This window comes from Perognathus longimembris, chromosome 28 (genome assembly GCF_023159225.1).
Source record: "Perognathus longimembris pacificus isolate PPM17 chromosome 28, ASM2315922v1, whole genome shotgun sequence".
In the NCBI taxonomy this organism is placed as follows: domain Eukaryota; kingdom Metazoa; phylum Chordata; class Mammalia; order Rodentia; family Heteromyidae; genus Perognathus; species Perognathus longimembris.
Genome location: NC_063188.1, coordinates 102,058,841 through 102,075,564, shown reverse-complemented (window position 1 = coordinate 102,075,564; position 16,724 = coordinate 102,058,841). Strand labels below are relative to the sequence as shown.

The following is a 16,724-nucleotide window of genomic DNA, read 5'->3' as shown; positions in this document are numbered from 1 at the left end:
GTGGTAAAGCAATGGCCTTGAGCTTGCTAAGGGACAGTACCCAGGCCCTGCGTTCAAGACCCAGGACTAGACAAAAAAAGGTGTCAGCCACATGAACATTCCATAGCCACCTACTAAAACTAGACACGTGAGTGTAGCCTCAGCAATCTGTGCTTAAATCAACACAAGCAATTCTGATGTATAATAAAGACTGAGAGCCACTGATAAGGAAAATGTATCCTGCAACTGGCCTTTCTTATTCTATAATAAAGCATGAACACACTTCTATCTCTTTTAAGTGTCCTATCCTGCACATTTAAATGGCTGCATAATGGCTACCCTAGAGCTGTGTCATCATTTTATTAACCATACTGTGTTATTAGCCTTTTAATTCCTAGTTTTTGTAAGAGGCATTGTTTTCTTGGTGTGCTTTTTTTATAGCTCTACCACAGGCTTTCTAAAAGATGCATAATAAATACCAGTACAAGCGAGTATTTTGCTTTTGAGGACTTAAGACAAGCTGAAGAAAATAACAAGATTGATAGTCTAATTTCAGGAATAGAAAGCACAGGGCCATTATTCTGTGCTGTGTGCATCTTTCTCTCCGTTCACATGAAAGCAACAAGCCCCTTGGAGCCATTATGTCTGTTGTAACTGCTTTAATGAAGAAGTCAGAAGGAGAAATATAGCAGTTGTTATTCTTTTGTAAATGCCTACTTTTTGTCCTTCAGAACAAGGTCAGATATGGAGATGGGACTTACCAGACGGGCGGTTTCAGTTTGAACAATCTCTCTGCTGCCTGGACTGCCTTCCCAACATCACTGGCCAACATGCTGACGGTGAAGAACTGACCCACATCCCAGTAATTGTCCATTTTCTCCAAGCTCCCTTTTCTTCCCAGGAGACTGTTCAGACGAACACCTTAAGAATTGGAATTTTAGATAAGTCAGGAAGATCTTTATGTCACACTATGCAAGCCTTTAGGTGGAGAATTAGCATATGTTTTATTTGGGCTACTGTCCAGAAAGTAACTCTTCCGTTGAAAAATAGTTATTTATGTATACTTTTTAATGTTAAGTTAGTGTAACTCAAGTATGAACACTGGCAATAACGAACAGTGTTACCTATTTTCCTCAGTTCAATGGAAGTTTCAAATTGTTGACCAGCAACTATCAGCAAAACTGCAAGGTTAATTCCTGAATAAAGAGACGACTGGAGTTCAAATCCTTTGCGATACCTGTAATTACAAAACCACCACTTTTTATCAGATTTTATTGTAGTATGATGTATAATGGTACAAAATATGTGCAAACTACCTTCTCATCAGCATACATATTACTCTAATTTATTGTTTCACAGTTCTCTCCTTTACACTTCTATGAACAGTCATATACAACTCTCAAATAATGTCATTGTTGTTGTTGGTGGTGGTGGTGGTGGTGTGTGCGCACACACACACGTGCTAAAACTGGGGCTTGAGCCCAGGGGTCTCATGCTTTAACTTGGCCTTTTCACTCAAAGCTGGCACTTGAGTCACATCCCACTTCTGGCTTTTTGGTGGTTAATCGGAGATAAGAGTCTCTCAGATTTTTCTGCCTGGACTCACTTCAAACCACTACCCTCAGATCTTAGCCTCTTGAGTAACTAGGACTACAGGTATGAGCTACCAGCACTTGGATAAAATAACTTTTTTAATGTTGTATAGACACATTTAAAAACACTAGGGAGTTATATATTCTTTTTAAGGCTTATGTTTTTTTATTAGAAAAGCCACAATGAATGTAGAGAGATCATATTAAAGCATACAAGAGACTTTTAAAATACAATCCTATTCCCAAAAGATGATCATAGCTTTATGTGCAATTCCCATTTTAAAATCTAGAATACTAACAATCCAGATGCCCCAAAATAGATATGTGGATCCAAAAACTATACAATGGAATTTTACACAGCCTTAAGAAAGAATAATGTCATTTGGAGGGAAATGGATAGAACTAGAACAAATCATGTTAAGCTAGGTAAGCCAAGATCAGAGAGACAAATGGCACTTGTTCTCTCTGATATGGGGAAGTCAGATCTAAAACGCACTGGAATATGATAAATTACACAGGATTCTAGATACTCACTTACAGTGAGACCGAAAGTTTTAGGAGAGCATCACAAAGATGCAATACCCAAGTATCTCTTCATATGTATATAAAATATACATCCTGGAATGAACTCCAAATATATGGAAATAAAAGGCTTTTTTTGCCAGTCCTGGGCCTTGAACTCAGGGCCTGAGCACTGTCCCTGGCTTCTTTTTGCTCAAGGCTAGCACTTTAGCTCTTGAGCCACAGTGCCACTTCTGGCTTTTTCTGTTTATGTGGTGCTGAGGAACTGAACCCAGGGCTTCATGCATGCTAGACAAGCACTCTACCACTAGGCCACATTCCCAGCCCAGGATTTTTTTCTTAATTTGCTTTTTCTTTCTGATGATTCTGTATTATTTACCTTATATACAATGTATTCATGTGCATATCTGTGAGAGGGTGAGGGGAGGGCACATATTCTGAGGGAAAAGGGTAAAAAGTGCAGTAGTGGAGTGCACTGGACATTGGCGAAAGAGAACTATACAACTAATTGTTAGAGATGGGAGGGAGGATCTGGGAGAACATAAGGGAACAGATGACACTGTAAGAAAGGAAAAGTACTTATTACCTGATATATGTAAATATAACCCTTCTGTTTATCACCTCTATAATAACAATAAAGTAAATTTATTTTTAAAAATTTACACTACTGTTGCGCAGTAAATATTTTAATACATAGGAATGGCATCATTGTCTTTTTGCATGCAATTTCACAGTGTAACATCAGTTCTTCATGCACAAAGCCCTAATACTAGCATCTCAGACTTCAAATAGCTATCTGGACAGTGGTAGATAGAGAGGAAAGGGGTAGGGATATATCACATCAGGATAAAGAATAAAATATGAAACAGGGAATGTAGTCTAGGCATGATGGTACATGCATATAATACCAGCAATCAGGAGACAGGCAGAAGGATCACAAGTTCCAGTCCCGCCTGGGTTACACAAGGCAATCCTGTCTCAAAAAAAAATCCAAAACAAAACAAAAATTCCCCCATATAGGAGTGTCATTTTTATACCAAAAAGCTTACAGCTTCATTTTATTTTTGTTTTTTTTTTTCTTTTTCAGTACTGGAGATTGAACTCAGGATGTTGCACTTGCTAGGCAAGCACTTTGCCACTGAGCTACATCCCAGCCTACAGCCTCATTTTGTTGTTGTTGTTGTTTGCCAGTCCTGGGCCTTGGACTCAGGGCCTGAGCACTGTGCCTGGCTTCTTTTTGCTCAAGGCTAGCACTCTGCCACTTAAGCCACAGCGTCACTTCTGGCCATTTTCTATATATGTGGTGCTGGGGAATCGAAGCCAAAGGCTTCATGCATAGGAGGCACTCTTGCCACTAGGCCATATCCCCAGCCCTACAGCTTCATTTTAACTCTCAATTCTTTCCTACACATAAAAATTTCTCCTCTATGAGGAAGTATGACTATTGTGATAAGAAAAAATGATTCAATCAACTAAATAATAAAACTAAAGTACCTTTAAGTGACACAGTTAGAACTAAGGACTTGCTAGCCGGGAGTAATTTATCATGCATTTGACAAGAGAATTCTACAATAAAATATTAGTTCTTGAAGGGAAAAGTTAAGTCAGCTAACATGTGACTAACATGAATTTTGGTGTATAACACAAATGCCATCCAGCAGATCAGAGGACAAACCTTTCCCCCACCTCACCCCCATACAGTACATTCTGAGAATTCCTTATTGTAATGGATTTTTTTTTTCATTTTTTCACAATGAAGTTATACTGAGCTGTGCCTGCCTGGGCTTCTCACCATGTCTTCTCCCAGAACTTTCAGAATGAAGCAGTTTTTGGCCAAGAAACGAAAACAAAATCTCCCCATTCCCCAGTGGATTCAGATGAAAACTGGTAACAAAACCAGGTACCACTCCAAGAGAAGACACTGGAGGAGAATCAAGCTAGGTCCGTAAGGAATTGCACCAGTGCCCACATATTTATGCTGTACCATGAACCAGTCAAGTTGGAACATCAATACTGCCTGGATTGACAGTTGGGCATTTTCAAACTGATTTTTCTTTGATTATTTTAAGAATAGGCACAGTAATAAATATGTGAAAACTTACATTTGAAAAAAAAGTTTTACTGAGAAGGCAAAGGGGGTTCCTTCTCCATAAGTCACACAGTACTCACTCAGGGGCAGAAATCATTTCATCTCCAATAGGAGTATAGCTCTAGATTTGCCATTAACCATCCTTGTAACCTTGGACCACCCACCCACCTCCTTGGGCTGCATACTCCACATCTGTACTTGAGGGTCTGGGCTCAAGGATCTCCAGGGTATCATCCAGAGCAAAAGTGCCACAATCAGAAGGCAAAGCTGCCTTTGTTCCTGTACCTACCACCACTACCTTCAGAGCAGGTGGGGAGAAACTCATATGACTTTTGTGAAGGAGCCACAGATAGTGATTTCCTGACCTGGATGTTGAATTCTTGGCCACTGAAATGGGAACACAGCTTACTTCTTTAGCTGTATCAAACACTGACTTCCATTCAAAACCCTAAGTGCCTTGGCTCGATCATATAGTGCTTTAGGTACTACTAGATAATAAGAATAAAATAAGGTCTTAGCTTTCCAAGAAGATATACTATGAAGGAAGGAATAAGGTACATATACAATGAGGGAAAATATAAGGAAGAATGAGAGAAGGATCCTAAAACCACAAAAATCCAAATACAGAGAAGTTCACAGGGAGACCCTAAAACTGGAGATATAAGAACTCCAGAAACTGGAAACATGTATGACATGAAGATCGTCAGAAATGTACTAACAATGATGTAGAAAGAGAATCTGTGAAAAAATAATTGCAGTAGCTGAGCTTTGGGAAATCCTAAGGAAACATATACCAAGCAGCAGAAAACAGGTCTGAAGGTGGATTCGAGAAAATTTTCAAGTCATTTAGAATGGTGATCTCAAAGTGTGACTTTCATATAATAGGGAATGGAGCTCCATGTGGGGTATTGAGTTTTTAGAGGAAGAAGCTATAAATAATCTATAAGAATGGACTGAAGACACACCAAATATAAAAGTGTGTGTGTGTGTGTGTGTGTGTGTGTGTGTGAGTGATACTATTAGAATATTTCCAGTAAGAGATGGCAGTGACAAGGGCAGGTGGTAGTGATGAGAAAAGATTGGAAAGGAGTAAGGGAAGAATCACAGGGCTAGAAGTGGGAACTGACTATATGGGGAGGCAAGTGAGTTAGAGGAAGCAAGCATTAACTGAATGTTTAAGCCTGGGCAGGTGATCAATAACAGTCAGATAGCAAGACATTGGAAGCTCTGCCTTGTGGAGAGGAGGAAATGACTTCAGTTTTCACCAATGCAATTCTTCAATATATATCCAGATCATTTGAGATAGAACTGGTGGGCAAAGAAGGGGGATATGTAGAGCCATGACTTAGTAGAGAGCTTGGGCTAGAGATCTCCAGGTAAGGGTACCAAGGCATGGGAGTAGCCAGAAAACATGTGTAGATAGACAAAGGGTGGCAGAGCACAGAGTGACACACTTGGAAGAAGAGAAAAGTGGAGGGAGAGAAGAGGAGGCAAAAGGAGAGGAGAGGAAGAGGGAGAAGGAGTGCAAACAATTAGAACTGAGAGCCAAAAAAGGGTAATACCAAGAGTTCTGAGAGAAATTGATGATGTGAGCTGTTGGCTCCACTATCAAAACATATCCTTGGGCTGGGAATATGGCCTAGTGGTAGAGTGCTTGCCTTGTATACATGAAGCCCTGGGTTCAATTCCTCAGCACCACATATTATAGAAAAAGCCAGAAGTGGCGCTGTGGCTCAAGTGGTAAAGTGCTAGCCTTGAACAACAAAGCCAGGGACAGTGCTCAGGCCCTGAGTTCAAGCCCCAGGACTGGCAATAAAAACAACAACAATAAACATATCCTATCTGTATATACATGTATATGTGTATATGTATGATAATTATATTAATTACATATATTATATAAGACATATATGATAAGGTATATATAGTATCATTAATATACAGGTTTAGGTCACCAGCAAAACTGAATTACTGCCATTCTCTCTTGTTCTTGCTCCTGTGGCAGACTGTTTAGTGGACACAAATTTCTTCCATCTCAATATGACTTTGAAGTTCTAATCCTAGAGATGGAGTGTATTTCTCTACTCTTTCGCTTAGGCAGGACATGTGATTCAGTTTGATCGCTAGCATGCAACCGAAATAACTTCCTATGAGTTGTGAAGCCTCTGCCCCAGAAGGAGCCTCCTGGCTCCAACCTTCACACTCTGCCTACCAGGAAAGAAAGCTGGTCTACTGGGACCTGAGGCATATCACCAGTTAACACCAACTACCAAATGTCTATGAGGCCATCTTGGATCGTTTCAGCTCTACCTATTCCTCTGGATGATAGCAAATTTAGAAGTGAGCTTAGGCAAAGCCAGCAGAGGAACTGTCTAGAAACTCCACAATCTCATGAGGAACTATGGTTTGAAGCCATTGACTTTTAGGGTTGTTAGGCAGCAAGCCATAGCTAAGACACTTCAAAGACATCCTTTGCACAACAGTAAGACTACCCCTGCTAAAATGCATGGTAGATCCTGTCAGTCCTCTGCTTAGAGTCCTCCAGAAATGGTTCCTTCCTGCTCAGGCACAAAAAGACCTTTCTTCCCTCCTGTTTCTAGCTGATCTTCCTTTACATCCTTTGCATAATCCTCACCATCTATATGTGTGTCCTGTATGCTTTCTCCTTGGTGTCTTTTGTCCCTGCTGTTTTCTCTGTCTAGAACATTATAGTCACCTACAAAGCCCACTACCTCACTAACTTTATTATTATTATTACTACTACTACTACTATTATTATTATTATTATTATTATTATTATTATACTGGTCCTGGGGCTTGAACTCAGGGCCTGAGTGTGATCCCTTAGCTGTCCCTTCACTGAAGGCTGGCTCTCTACCACTTGAGCCATATCTCCACTTCTGGCTTTTTTTTTTTTTGGTGGTTAATTGGTGATAAAAGTCTCAATGACTTTCTCACCTGGGCTGGGTTCAAACTGCCATGAACCACTGGTGCCTAGCTTTAACTTCACATTGATTCACTTTTACTGACCACCCTGTTTAAAACTGCCAGCTGCCTGCTTAACTTCTCTCCATAAGCTTCATCATCAGCTGGAAATTATTTTTGCTTTCTTAAAACATAATTTTATTGTTATTGTTAAGGTAAACAGAGAGGGCTATCATTTCATAAGAAATTCTATACATTTTACTTTATTTGCTTGGCTGACTTGCCTCACCAGGAGTGCAAGGGATCTCTAAGTCTGTTAAGACTGACTTCTATCCCCATCTAGAAAATTCTCTGGCACAAAGAAAGCCCTCACTAAGGATTTGTTGAAGGAACGAAGGAATGAATAAAGGACTGAGCAACTCACTGGAAGGATAACGCCCTAATGGTGGTAGATTCTTGAAGGTGTAGCTGAGAGAGATCATGCTGAGTCTCTTTCCTGCCTCATAAATGAGTAGACGGGAAGAGTGAATGGAAGCAAACCCTGATTTTCATGGTTTTCTCTCAGAAAAGGGAATCTGGAAATTCCTCAAACACATTTATTGTAATATGTTACTAGGAAAAAGTCCTGGATGCTCAGTCTATGTGATTCTGTATTGCTGCATTTGCTATTTACCATGCAATGGCACTGTCTCGGCTTTCATAATCTTCATAGTCCGAATCCAGGAAGATGTCCTTATAGATCCTCCCACACAGGCAGAACATGTCAGGGGCTGGGTGGTCACAGCTCTGTATAACCTGGAGCATAACCTGAAGAGCCTTCTCCCGGTCACCTTCAGCATTTCTCCTGAAAGACAAATGGTATTAGACTAAATATCTGAATCAAGACCAAGGAATAATATGGTCTCCCTTATAGGGAATAATTAGCACAGGTTTAGGCAAGTCACAGCAGAGGATCACAGGAGCCCAACAGCTATACCCTTATGAACACATAAGATGATGATGCTAAGTGAAATGAACTCCATGTTATGGAAACGATTTGTTATGTCACTGTTGTAACTACTTTCAACGTGCCATATGTAAATGTAGCCTCTATTATTGATGATATTCCTGTATCACCTTCCTGTGGTTGTACCTACACTATCTCTGTATCTTATCTGAGTATATTGGAAACCAGATATACTGGTATTAGAACCAGGAAATTGGAAGGGAATACCAAAATCGAGAGACACAGGGTAAAAAAAGACAAACAACTACAAAAGCAATACTTACAAACTGTTTGGTGAAAATGAACTGAACAACTGAACAACTCATGGGGGGGGGGAGGGAAAGGGGGAGGGGGAGGGGGGAATGAGGGATGAGGTAACAAACAGTACAACAAATGTATCCAATGCCTAATGTATGAAACTGTAACCTCTCTGTAATTCAGTTTGATTATATATACATATATATATATATAGACCAAGGAATATACATGTGTATTTGTTCTGCTTAAATACTAGCTACAAGGTTGCACTGTACTAGGAAAAGGTTCCAAATAAGATTTCCTTTTCCATTATCAACTGTAGCAAGTGTTTAAGATCTGTGCCAGTAAATCTCACATATATGTTCTCAGTACCCGCCTGATTTTATCTTTAACAAATATATCATAGAAATGATAAATAAGACAAGAAAGGGAAAGTGATATAACAAAAAATACTTGAAAATCATAACAACTGAAGGCAATGTTTGTACTATCTTGATTATGAGTTAGTTGTATAACTCGTAAAATTAATAAAAAAAGAAATGAAAAAAGAGAAAATATAAACACTGACATAAGGAACTATCATTAATTTTTAGGTATGACACCATAGCTATGATTGATTTATAAAAGTGTCTTTAAGAGAGACATACTGAAATATCTGTGACTCATTGCTGGAGTGTGAGGGGATAGAAGCATTAGGGGAAACAATGACATGAAGTGATAATTATCCAAGTGAATATGAGTACATGGAGTTTATTATAGCAATGGTTAATGGTATGTGTCAACTTGATTAGGCTAATGGATGTGCCCAGATAGTTGTTAAATATTTTTTCTGGATACATCTATGAAATTCACATTGAATCATTAGATTAAGATCATCCCTCTGCCAAGGTATGCTGTATTTCTCTACTCTTTCTTCTCTCTCTCCCTTCCCTTATCCCCTTCTTTGTCTCCCTCCTTTTTCTGCCCCCCTTCTTCCTTACTTCCTTCTCTCTCCTTGAGGTGAGACAATCCATCTTTTCCTGTCCCTACCCTCAAATTCCAGGACTCAAACCAATGTCACCCCAAGTTCTCAGGCCTTTGGACTCAGTCGTGTGCCACTGGCTTGCCTGGGTATCCAACTTGTACTCATCGGACTTCTCAGCCTCCAGAATGGCATAAACCAATTTCATAATAACTTACTATATCTCTCTGTTGATCTCTGTTACAAAGAAACTTGCCTACAATTACACTATTTTCTACTTTTAAATATATTTGAAATTTTACATGATAAAACAAAAAATGTAATAGGCACCATCCTGACTCAATAATCCCCCTTCTAGAATCTGTACAATTGATTTTTTTTTTTGGTGGCACTGGGGTTTGAACTCAGGGCCTGGCATTTATTAGGCAGGTGCTTTTACCATTTGAGACATACACATCAAGCCCATTTTGCTTTAGTTGTATTTGTCTGGAGTAGCTCATGTTTTGCTCAGATCATGAACTTCCTAGATATCCTTCCACACAGCTGGGAACATAGGGGCACACCACCACATCTGCCCTGTTGGTTGAAATAAGGTTTTGCTAACTTTTTGCTCAGGCTGACCTAGAGCCATGATTCTTCACATCCCCACCTCCTAAGTAGTTAGAATTACAGTATGTGCCACCATGCCTGATCTAGAGGCATTTTTCCATTTTTTTTTGAACAAGATGTTTGTTATGGCACTGCTTGTAAAAGTGAGGAACTGGATATAATGCAAATGTTCATTAACAGAAAAATATCAATGTATGTGTCTTTTAACAACCAGACTATGGCATACAGTGCAGCCTTTAGAAAGGAGATACATACGTAGTTACATAGAACAATGTCCATAGCATTATATGGAAAAAGGACTGCTGAACTAAATAAATACAATCCTATAATTTGAAATGCTTATAACACATACATTTATGTATGCAGACAAAAGTCTAGAAGGATACACATTAAAATGCTCAAAAATATCCTGCTAGGATATATACAAAATAGTCTTGTGCATATGCTGCTAATAACTACTCTAGTAACTAAATGAAGAAATATCCATTTGAATGTTTTGGTAATTATACCAATAGAATTTCTTACACTTTCTTTCCTGAAGGCATGTACTTCAAAAAGACAGAGTAATACCTAAAACAGACATTCTTAACCAGGGTTCCACAACAGAATTAAACCATAAGGAAATGTATTTGATTATTTGAGTAACTACTGTCTTAATTTCCAAAGATGCTACATCTAGCTCCACTCTACACACAAGAGAAGGTTGTTCGTTTTATACCATGGATGCCATAGTGCATTAGAGCTCAATTCTCTTGTTGGAAGTGAGTTCTGGCTGAGAAGGGCTAATCTAGACACTTGGCATCCTTTTAGAAGCTTGCAATAATTAACCCTGCATTTTGACTGGAGCCTTTTCCATTTTCTACTTTGAGTTCATTAATTGTATAAAGAATATTTCGGGGCTGGGGATATAGCCTAGTGGCAAGAGTGTCTGCCTCGGATACACGAGGCCCTAAGTTCGATTCCCCAGCACCACATATACAGAAAACGGCCAGAAGCGGCGCTGTGGCTCAAGTGGCAGAGTGCTAGCCTTGAGCGGGAAGAAGCCAGGGACAGTGCTCAGGCCCTGAGTCCAAGGCCCAGGACTGGCCAAAAAAAAAAAAAAAAAGAATATTTCATTGTGACATTTCCATCCATACATACAGTGTATCCCAATCAATCTCATCATTTCTCCATTGTCCCACTCTCCCTTTCTCTATTAAAAATTAGCTTGCACTAGTTATAGAGGGGATTTCTTTGCTACAATATGTTCCAATCAATCATACCCCCACTATCAACGCTTCCTTCCCCTTGTTCCCCATTCCCCAAATAATTTCAATGTTTCCTTGTTCAATTTTCATAGTTGCAAGCAACCTATTTCCACTCCCCATTTCTTAAAACAATTTTGAAATGTTTCAATGTTCTATTTTTATAGACGCAAATAAACCACTTTAGTCATATTTACCCTTATTCACTTTCTCCATTAGCTTTCCCCTATCCCCTTGCTACCTTTCCCCCACAAGAGAGCCTGTTTGACTTTCCTGTTATTCATATTTTTTTTTTTTTTTTTTTTGGCCAGTCCTGGGCCTTGGACTCAGGGCCTGAGCACTGTCCCTGGCTTCTTCCCGCTCAAGGCTAGCACTCTGCCACTTGAGCCACAGCGCCGCTTCTGGCCGTTTTCTGTATATGTGGTGCTGGGGAATTGAACCTAGGGCCTCGTGTATCCGAGGCAGGCACTCTTGCCACTAGGCTATATCCCCAGCCCCCCTGTTATTCATATTTTAATACATATTAGTTGTACTAAGGATACTGCTTGGATATAGCTGATTTTTCACTTTGTCATATAGAACCTAACCAGCGTAAAAAACCAGATATCTTTTTTCATGGCCTACCCATGATATTCTTTATTTCTTTTTTCTACCAGTCCTAGGGTTTGAACTTGACCTGGGCACTGTCCCTGAGCTTTTTTGCTCATGACTAGTGCTCTACCACCTGAGCCACAGCTCCACCTCTGGCTTTTTTCTATAGTTAATTGGCGATAAGATCTCAGACTTTTCCTGCCCAGGCTGGCTTTGAACCATGATCCTCAGATCTCAGCCTCCTGAGTATCTAGGATTACAGACATGAGCTACAGGTGCTTGGCTTTATTGTTTAACTTTTTAAAAAGCTAACAGATATCAACCCAACTCAAATTTACTAAAACAGTCAAATGACTTCTACTGTCTGTGGTAAGAATACAAAAAAGATTGAAATTTTAATTTTAAAATTTCGACACCTGTTATTAGTCAACTTTTGAAGTGTGAATTATTGAGGATTCTCCAAAGAATGTACCTAACTCACTTAAATGTTTGATTATTGATGTGATTTCAAGTTGTATCTTTTCCTTTCTCTTTTCTATGGACATCAAATTTCCCTTAAAGGCTAGAGGTATGGCTCAGTGACAGAGTGCCAGCCTAGCAGGCATGAGGCCCTGAGTTCAAACCCCAGTACTGCCAAGAAAAAAAATTGTGAAGGAGAGTAAACATAGTTAAAATACTTTATATACATGTGTGAAAATAGAATAATGAAGTTTGCTGAAATTGGGAAAATGAGAGAGTAACAGAGGAGGTGAATCAGATCAGGGAACATTTTATACATATATGGACATATCAAAATGAAATCCCCTTGTAGAAAAACTTGATACTAATAAAACTGTAAGAAGAGATTTTCCTTTAAAGTGTTTTATTAGCTTGAGACTTGTTACTCAAAAGAAAAGGTCTTTGGAGTATACATAAAATGAGGTAAAAATCAAATACCTGAAAAAAATGAAAAGCAAAGAGATTTTCAGCTTAAAGGCCACTTTAAGGCAGGTGCTAAATAGCTAATCCTTTTAGTGGTTAATAATCAGCTTTCAGGTCTGCTCATCATTTTTAGATGCTATACGTAAAAAGTCTTATGTTTATTCAGTCAGCAGCATCTGTTTCTAACAATAAGGTCTTTACACACTGAAGAGAAAGAAATGATGACTGTGAACCTGAGCTTTAGCTGCGTAGTTGAAGCACATAGGGGCCAGAAGCAACCCAAGACTAATTAAACATAAATCTCTAAAGGTGGGACTCAGACACTCATGCTACTTATCTTTCATAATCTAATTTAGTAGGTCTGCATCATTGCTAAAACCACTGAACAATGCTTAATCCTTGCCCTGTTGGACCTGTGCCTGACATGACAACTCTGTACTCATTTTTCTTTAGGTTATCTTCTTCATTTGACTTTCATATGATAATCAGAGATTAGGGTTCGAATAAATGGTTGCTTTCAATGTTTTCTAATTTTTCACATAAGAATATAATAACTATATAATAAAATAATACAATATATACTATATAATAAAATATATAATGTAAAATAGTATACTATGTTATATTTTATATTTAACATAAATATATAATTCGTATTCTTGTATAACATAGATTTTTTTTACACGAATAGAAACAGAACACTAGCTGAAAATGGTGGGTTCTTGGCTATAGCCCTAGCTACTCCAGAGGCAAAGATCAGGAGTGAAGGATTGACCACCTACCCTATTGTCCCAGCCACAAACAGGCACCAGATAAAACCTCAGGTATGTGAAAACTTGCTTTGATATGCAGGCAAGGCAATTGACCTAGGCCCAGCTGTAAACAGCCTTTTGTGGTCCCAAGGAAAAGTCACCAACTTCCTAGACCTAGTGGCTCTTTCATTAACCTCTGTCTTCTTAGTCAGATCCCTTATAAACCTGGTCCCAAATTCACCCCTTCGCACAAAGCCCCTCGCTGTTCCTCAATAAACAGTCCTCCCCTATTCCTTTTCCATTCTCCTCCATTTTTCCAACAAGAGGACTTTAGCTTCAAGTAGCCCCCCAAAAGTTAGCAAAGCTCCATCTCAATAAATAATCCGGCCATAGTAGTTCACACTTGTGAGGACAGCCAGGTTGGGGCTCCTAGGCCTAGAGGTGAGAAAAGCCATCCTTTGCATTGCAGATGCCTAGCTCAATGGGTTAGTGCCAGGAGGCCCTACTTTTGGGGAATATGTAGATACAATTTGCTTAGCCCCAGGGGAGCCCTGTTCCTAGTGTTGTACTTATGTATGATGCTTTGCTGAGGCTTGGTCTACACCCAACATGTAGCTGTTGTCTTTAAAGCTTGAGGCAAGCTGTTGGGGGCCGCAGGTCTTTGTAATTGGCTGCCTGACTGCTAGCGTCCCAATAAAGACTCCAGAATTCAACCTCTCATGGTAAAGAGCCTACCTTCAACATGAGACTCTAACATTTACAAAACCCAGTACTGCCAACTCGCCCTTCATAAACCTCAGAATAATGGACTAGGAACTATCTAGTCATAGATCCTGGTTATTCTCACAGCATTTATCATACATGTTATGAGCAAGTCTCTTTCCCTCTTCTGTGCCCTCAGTTCTTTATCGGTAACGTAGGTTTGATTGCTAACCTCACAGCATCAATGAGCTAAAGGTCTGCCCCAGCACAGACTTGTCTGCCTACCCATCTTTTCTATATTGTGTGCTCTTTGAAGAACAGGGTGGAGATAGGGTTCCTTTCTTCAGGGCAGGGAACTGGCCTAGCTGGAATCTGAGACCTGAAGTTAGAAGTTAGCCCAAGCAGAAAGGTTTGTGAGTCTCTTATTACCAATTAAGTGGCAATAAGCCAGAAGTAGAAGTGTGGCTCAAGTGTTTAAGCACCAAATTGAGGGAAAAAAGCCAAGTGAAAATGCAGGTGCTAAGTTCAAGCCCCAACAAAAATAATAAAAATTTTAAAGATACTTTTCTTCTTCTGGGTGCTGGTGATTCATGCTTGTAAACCAACTATTGAGAGGCTGAGATCTGAAGATCACAGTTTGGAAGTAGAGCTATGGCTCAACTCAGAGACAGCATCCAGGCCCTGAGTGCACACATATGAACACACATACATGCATGCACATGTGCACACACACACACACACACGTTCTTCTAAAGACAGTCCTGAGCATCACTAGCAATCAAGATGTCTCATTAGACAAGGATTCATTCTAGGAAAAACTTTATCTTGAATCACTTATTACAAATGTCACAAGATACTTCTGCTTCCATGAGAATGTAGACAAATGTGAGTGGTGTGTGGTAATAGTCAAAACCCAGACAACTGAATAAGAGAGCTGTGATAGCTTCCATACTTGCTTACCTGGTCAAAGTATTGATGATTAGAGGACAATGCCTTTGATATAAATGGAAGTTTAAGAGGCAAGTGGGTAAAATTAGCCAATGTTCAGACAACAGCATGGTCTGACCAGAAAGAATGTAATCTTGAAGAATCTCTTAAGAGGAAAAAATTATTTGGCCTAACAATTCTCTTGCCCTATACCTACACCCTGACTTTAGCCAAAAAAAAAAGTCAGGGTGAAAGGACAGCTTAGCACAGCACTTGGATTCTAGTCTCTGTGTGAACTGAATCCAAATATAGCAGAAACAGCAATCCTGTTCCTACTCAAATATTGACAAGACCCAAAATAAAACAGCAAAGGGACAGAAGGTGGGGGTTGGGCTAATCATAGTTGAACTGGACCTAATTAAAAATGCAGTCCATTCTCAACTCAGTTATTCTCTAGGAGAGTTACACAAAACAAGTCAGTCATACGTGTTAATCATCAGGCCTCGGAAAGGGTTCTGATAGTCATACTAACAAAATAAAATTAAAATCATACTTCAGTCTCCAGTTCTTTTAAATAAAATGTCCACTATATGATACAATTATGATATACAAGAGGAAAATGTGATCCAATAATCAAGTAAAACACATGATCCATGAAATGCAGAAAAGACTATTGAACTGAGCAAAGAACTTGGAAAGCAGCAAATATAAACAAGGTTTCTAGAAATACAGTGAGAATGTCTGTCTCTTTTGCCATGTGTCTGAGAGACTGAGACAGAGAGATAGAGAATGCGTGAGTGCAGATATTTCATGAGAAATGAACACTTAAGACACTAATGCAAAAACTAAAATGAAAAAATACAGAAAAATATCATCACCAAATGAGAAAAACAGAAGTTTAGACATTATGATTGATTTCATAGTGAGGAACTAGAATGCAGGTCAATCAAAACCATCCATATTGATGCTGAATGGTGAGGAGAACGACTAGGATGTGGCACCGGGGGACTTTCTGGGATAATCTTTGTCTTGGTAATGGTAGTTTGCATGCATATATTTGGCATATATCACAATGTGCTCATATAAAAATACATAGAAACAACAAATGTTGATGAGGATATGTAGAAAAAGGAACCCTTCTGTATTTGTTGTTGGGGAAGTAAATTACTGTAGTCACTACAGAAGTGCTACAGAAGTCATCATAGAGATTCTTCAAAAAACTAAAAATAGCATAGGAACCAGTGATGCTACTCTTGGGCATTTTGGCTACCTATGCTTCTAGCAGCATTATTCACAACAGCAAAACTATAGAATCAGTTTAATTGTTCATTAAATGATAAATGAAGAAAATTTGACATATGTTTATTCATACATATAACACAAGTATACATATCACATTATATATGTGTAACACATGTATCACATATATACATATATGTACACTCACACACATACATACATATACATTGACATACAACATTCAGTCATAAAAAAGAATGAACACTCAGCTTTAAAGAAGAATTCAGGGGGGGCATGAGGGACAAGGTAACAAACAGTACAAGAAATGTATCCAATGCCCAACGTATGAAACTGTAACCTCTCTGTACATCAGTTTGATAATAAAAATTTGAGAAAAAAAAAGAATTCAGTAATTTGAAGGCAAACAG

At 39.0% G+C, this 16,724-nt stretch overlaps 2 protein-coding genes across 2 annotated transcripts in view; one reads left to right on the top strand and one right to left on the bottom strand.

Moving 5' to 3' along the window:
- Positions 1 to 16,724, bottom strand: part of Map3k15 (mitogen-activated protein kinase kinase kinase 15) — a 100,038-nt gene that overhangs the window by 41,367 nt on the left and 41,947 nt on the right. The window contains exons 7-9 of the mRNA XM_048335677.1: positions 7,781 to 7,951; positions 1,104 to 1,216; positions 741 to 900 (exon numbers count right to left, since the gene is read on the bottom strand). Coding sequence (XP_048191634.1) covers positions 741 to 900; positions 1,104 to 1,216; positions 7,781 to 7,951 — 444 coding nt within the window. The remainder of the gene's footprint in view (positions 1 to 740; positions 901 to 1,103; positions 1,217 to 7,780; positions 7,952 to 16,724) is intronic.
- On the top strand, positions 3,887 to 7,514 carry LOC125344048 (60S ribosomal protein L39-like). The gene is made up of 2 exons (XM_048336652.1): positions 3,887 to 4,038; positions 7,451 to 7,514. The coding sequence occupies exons 1-2, from the start codon at positions 3,887 to 3,889 to the stop codon at positions 7,512 to 7,514; spliced, it is 216 nt and encodes a 71-aa protein (XP_048192609.1).

Excerpts from the sequence above, each read along its gene's own strand:
- LOC125344048 (XM_048336652.1), top strand. The coding sequence starts at position 3,887 with ATGTCTTCTCCCAGAACTTTCAGAATGAAGCAGTTTTTGGCCAAGAAA. Across the intron at positions 4,039-7,450 it reads AGGAGAATCAAGCTAGGTCC|AAAATTCTCTGGCACAAAGA; the intron begins GTAAGGAATTGC and ends ATCCCCATCTAG.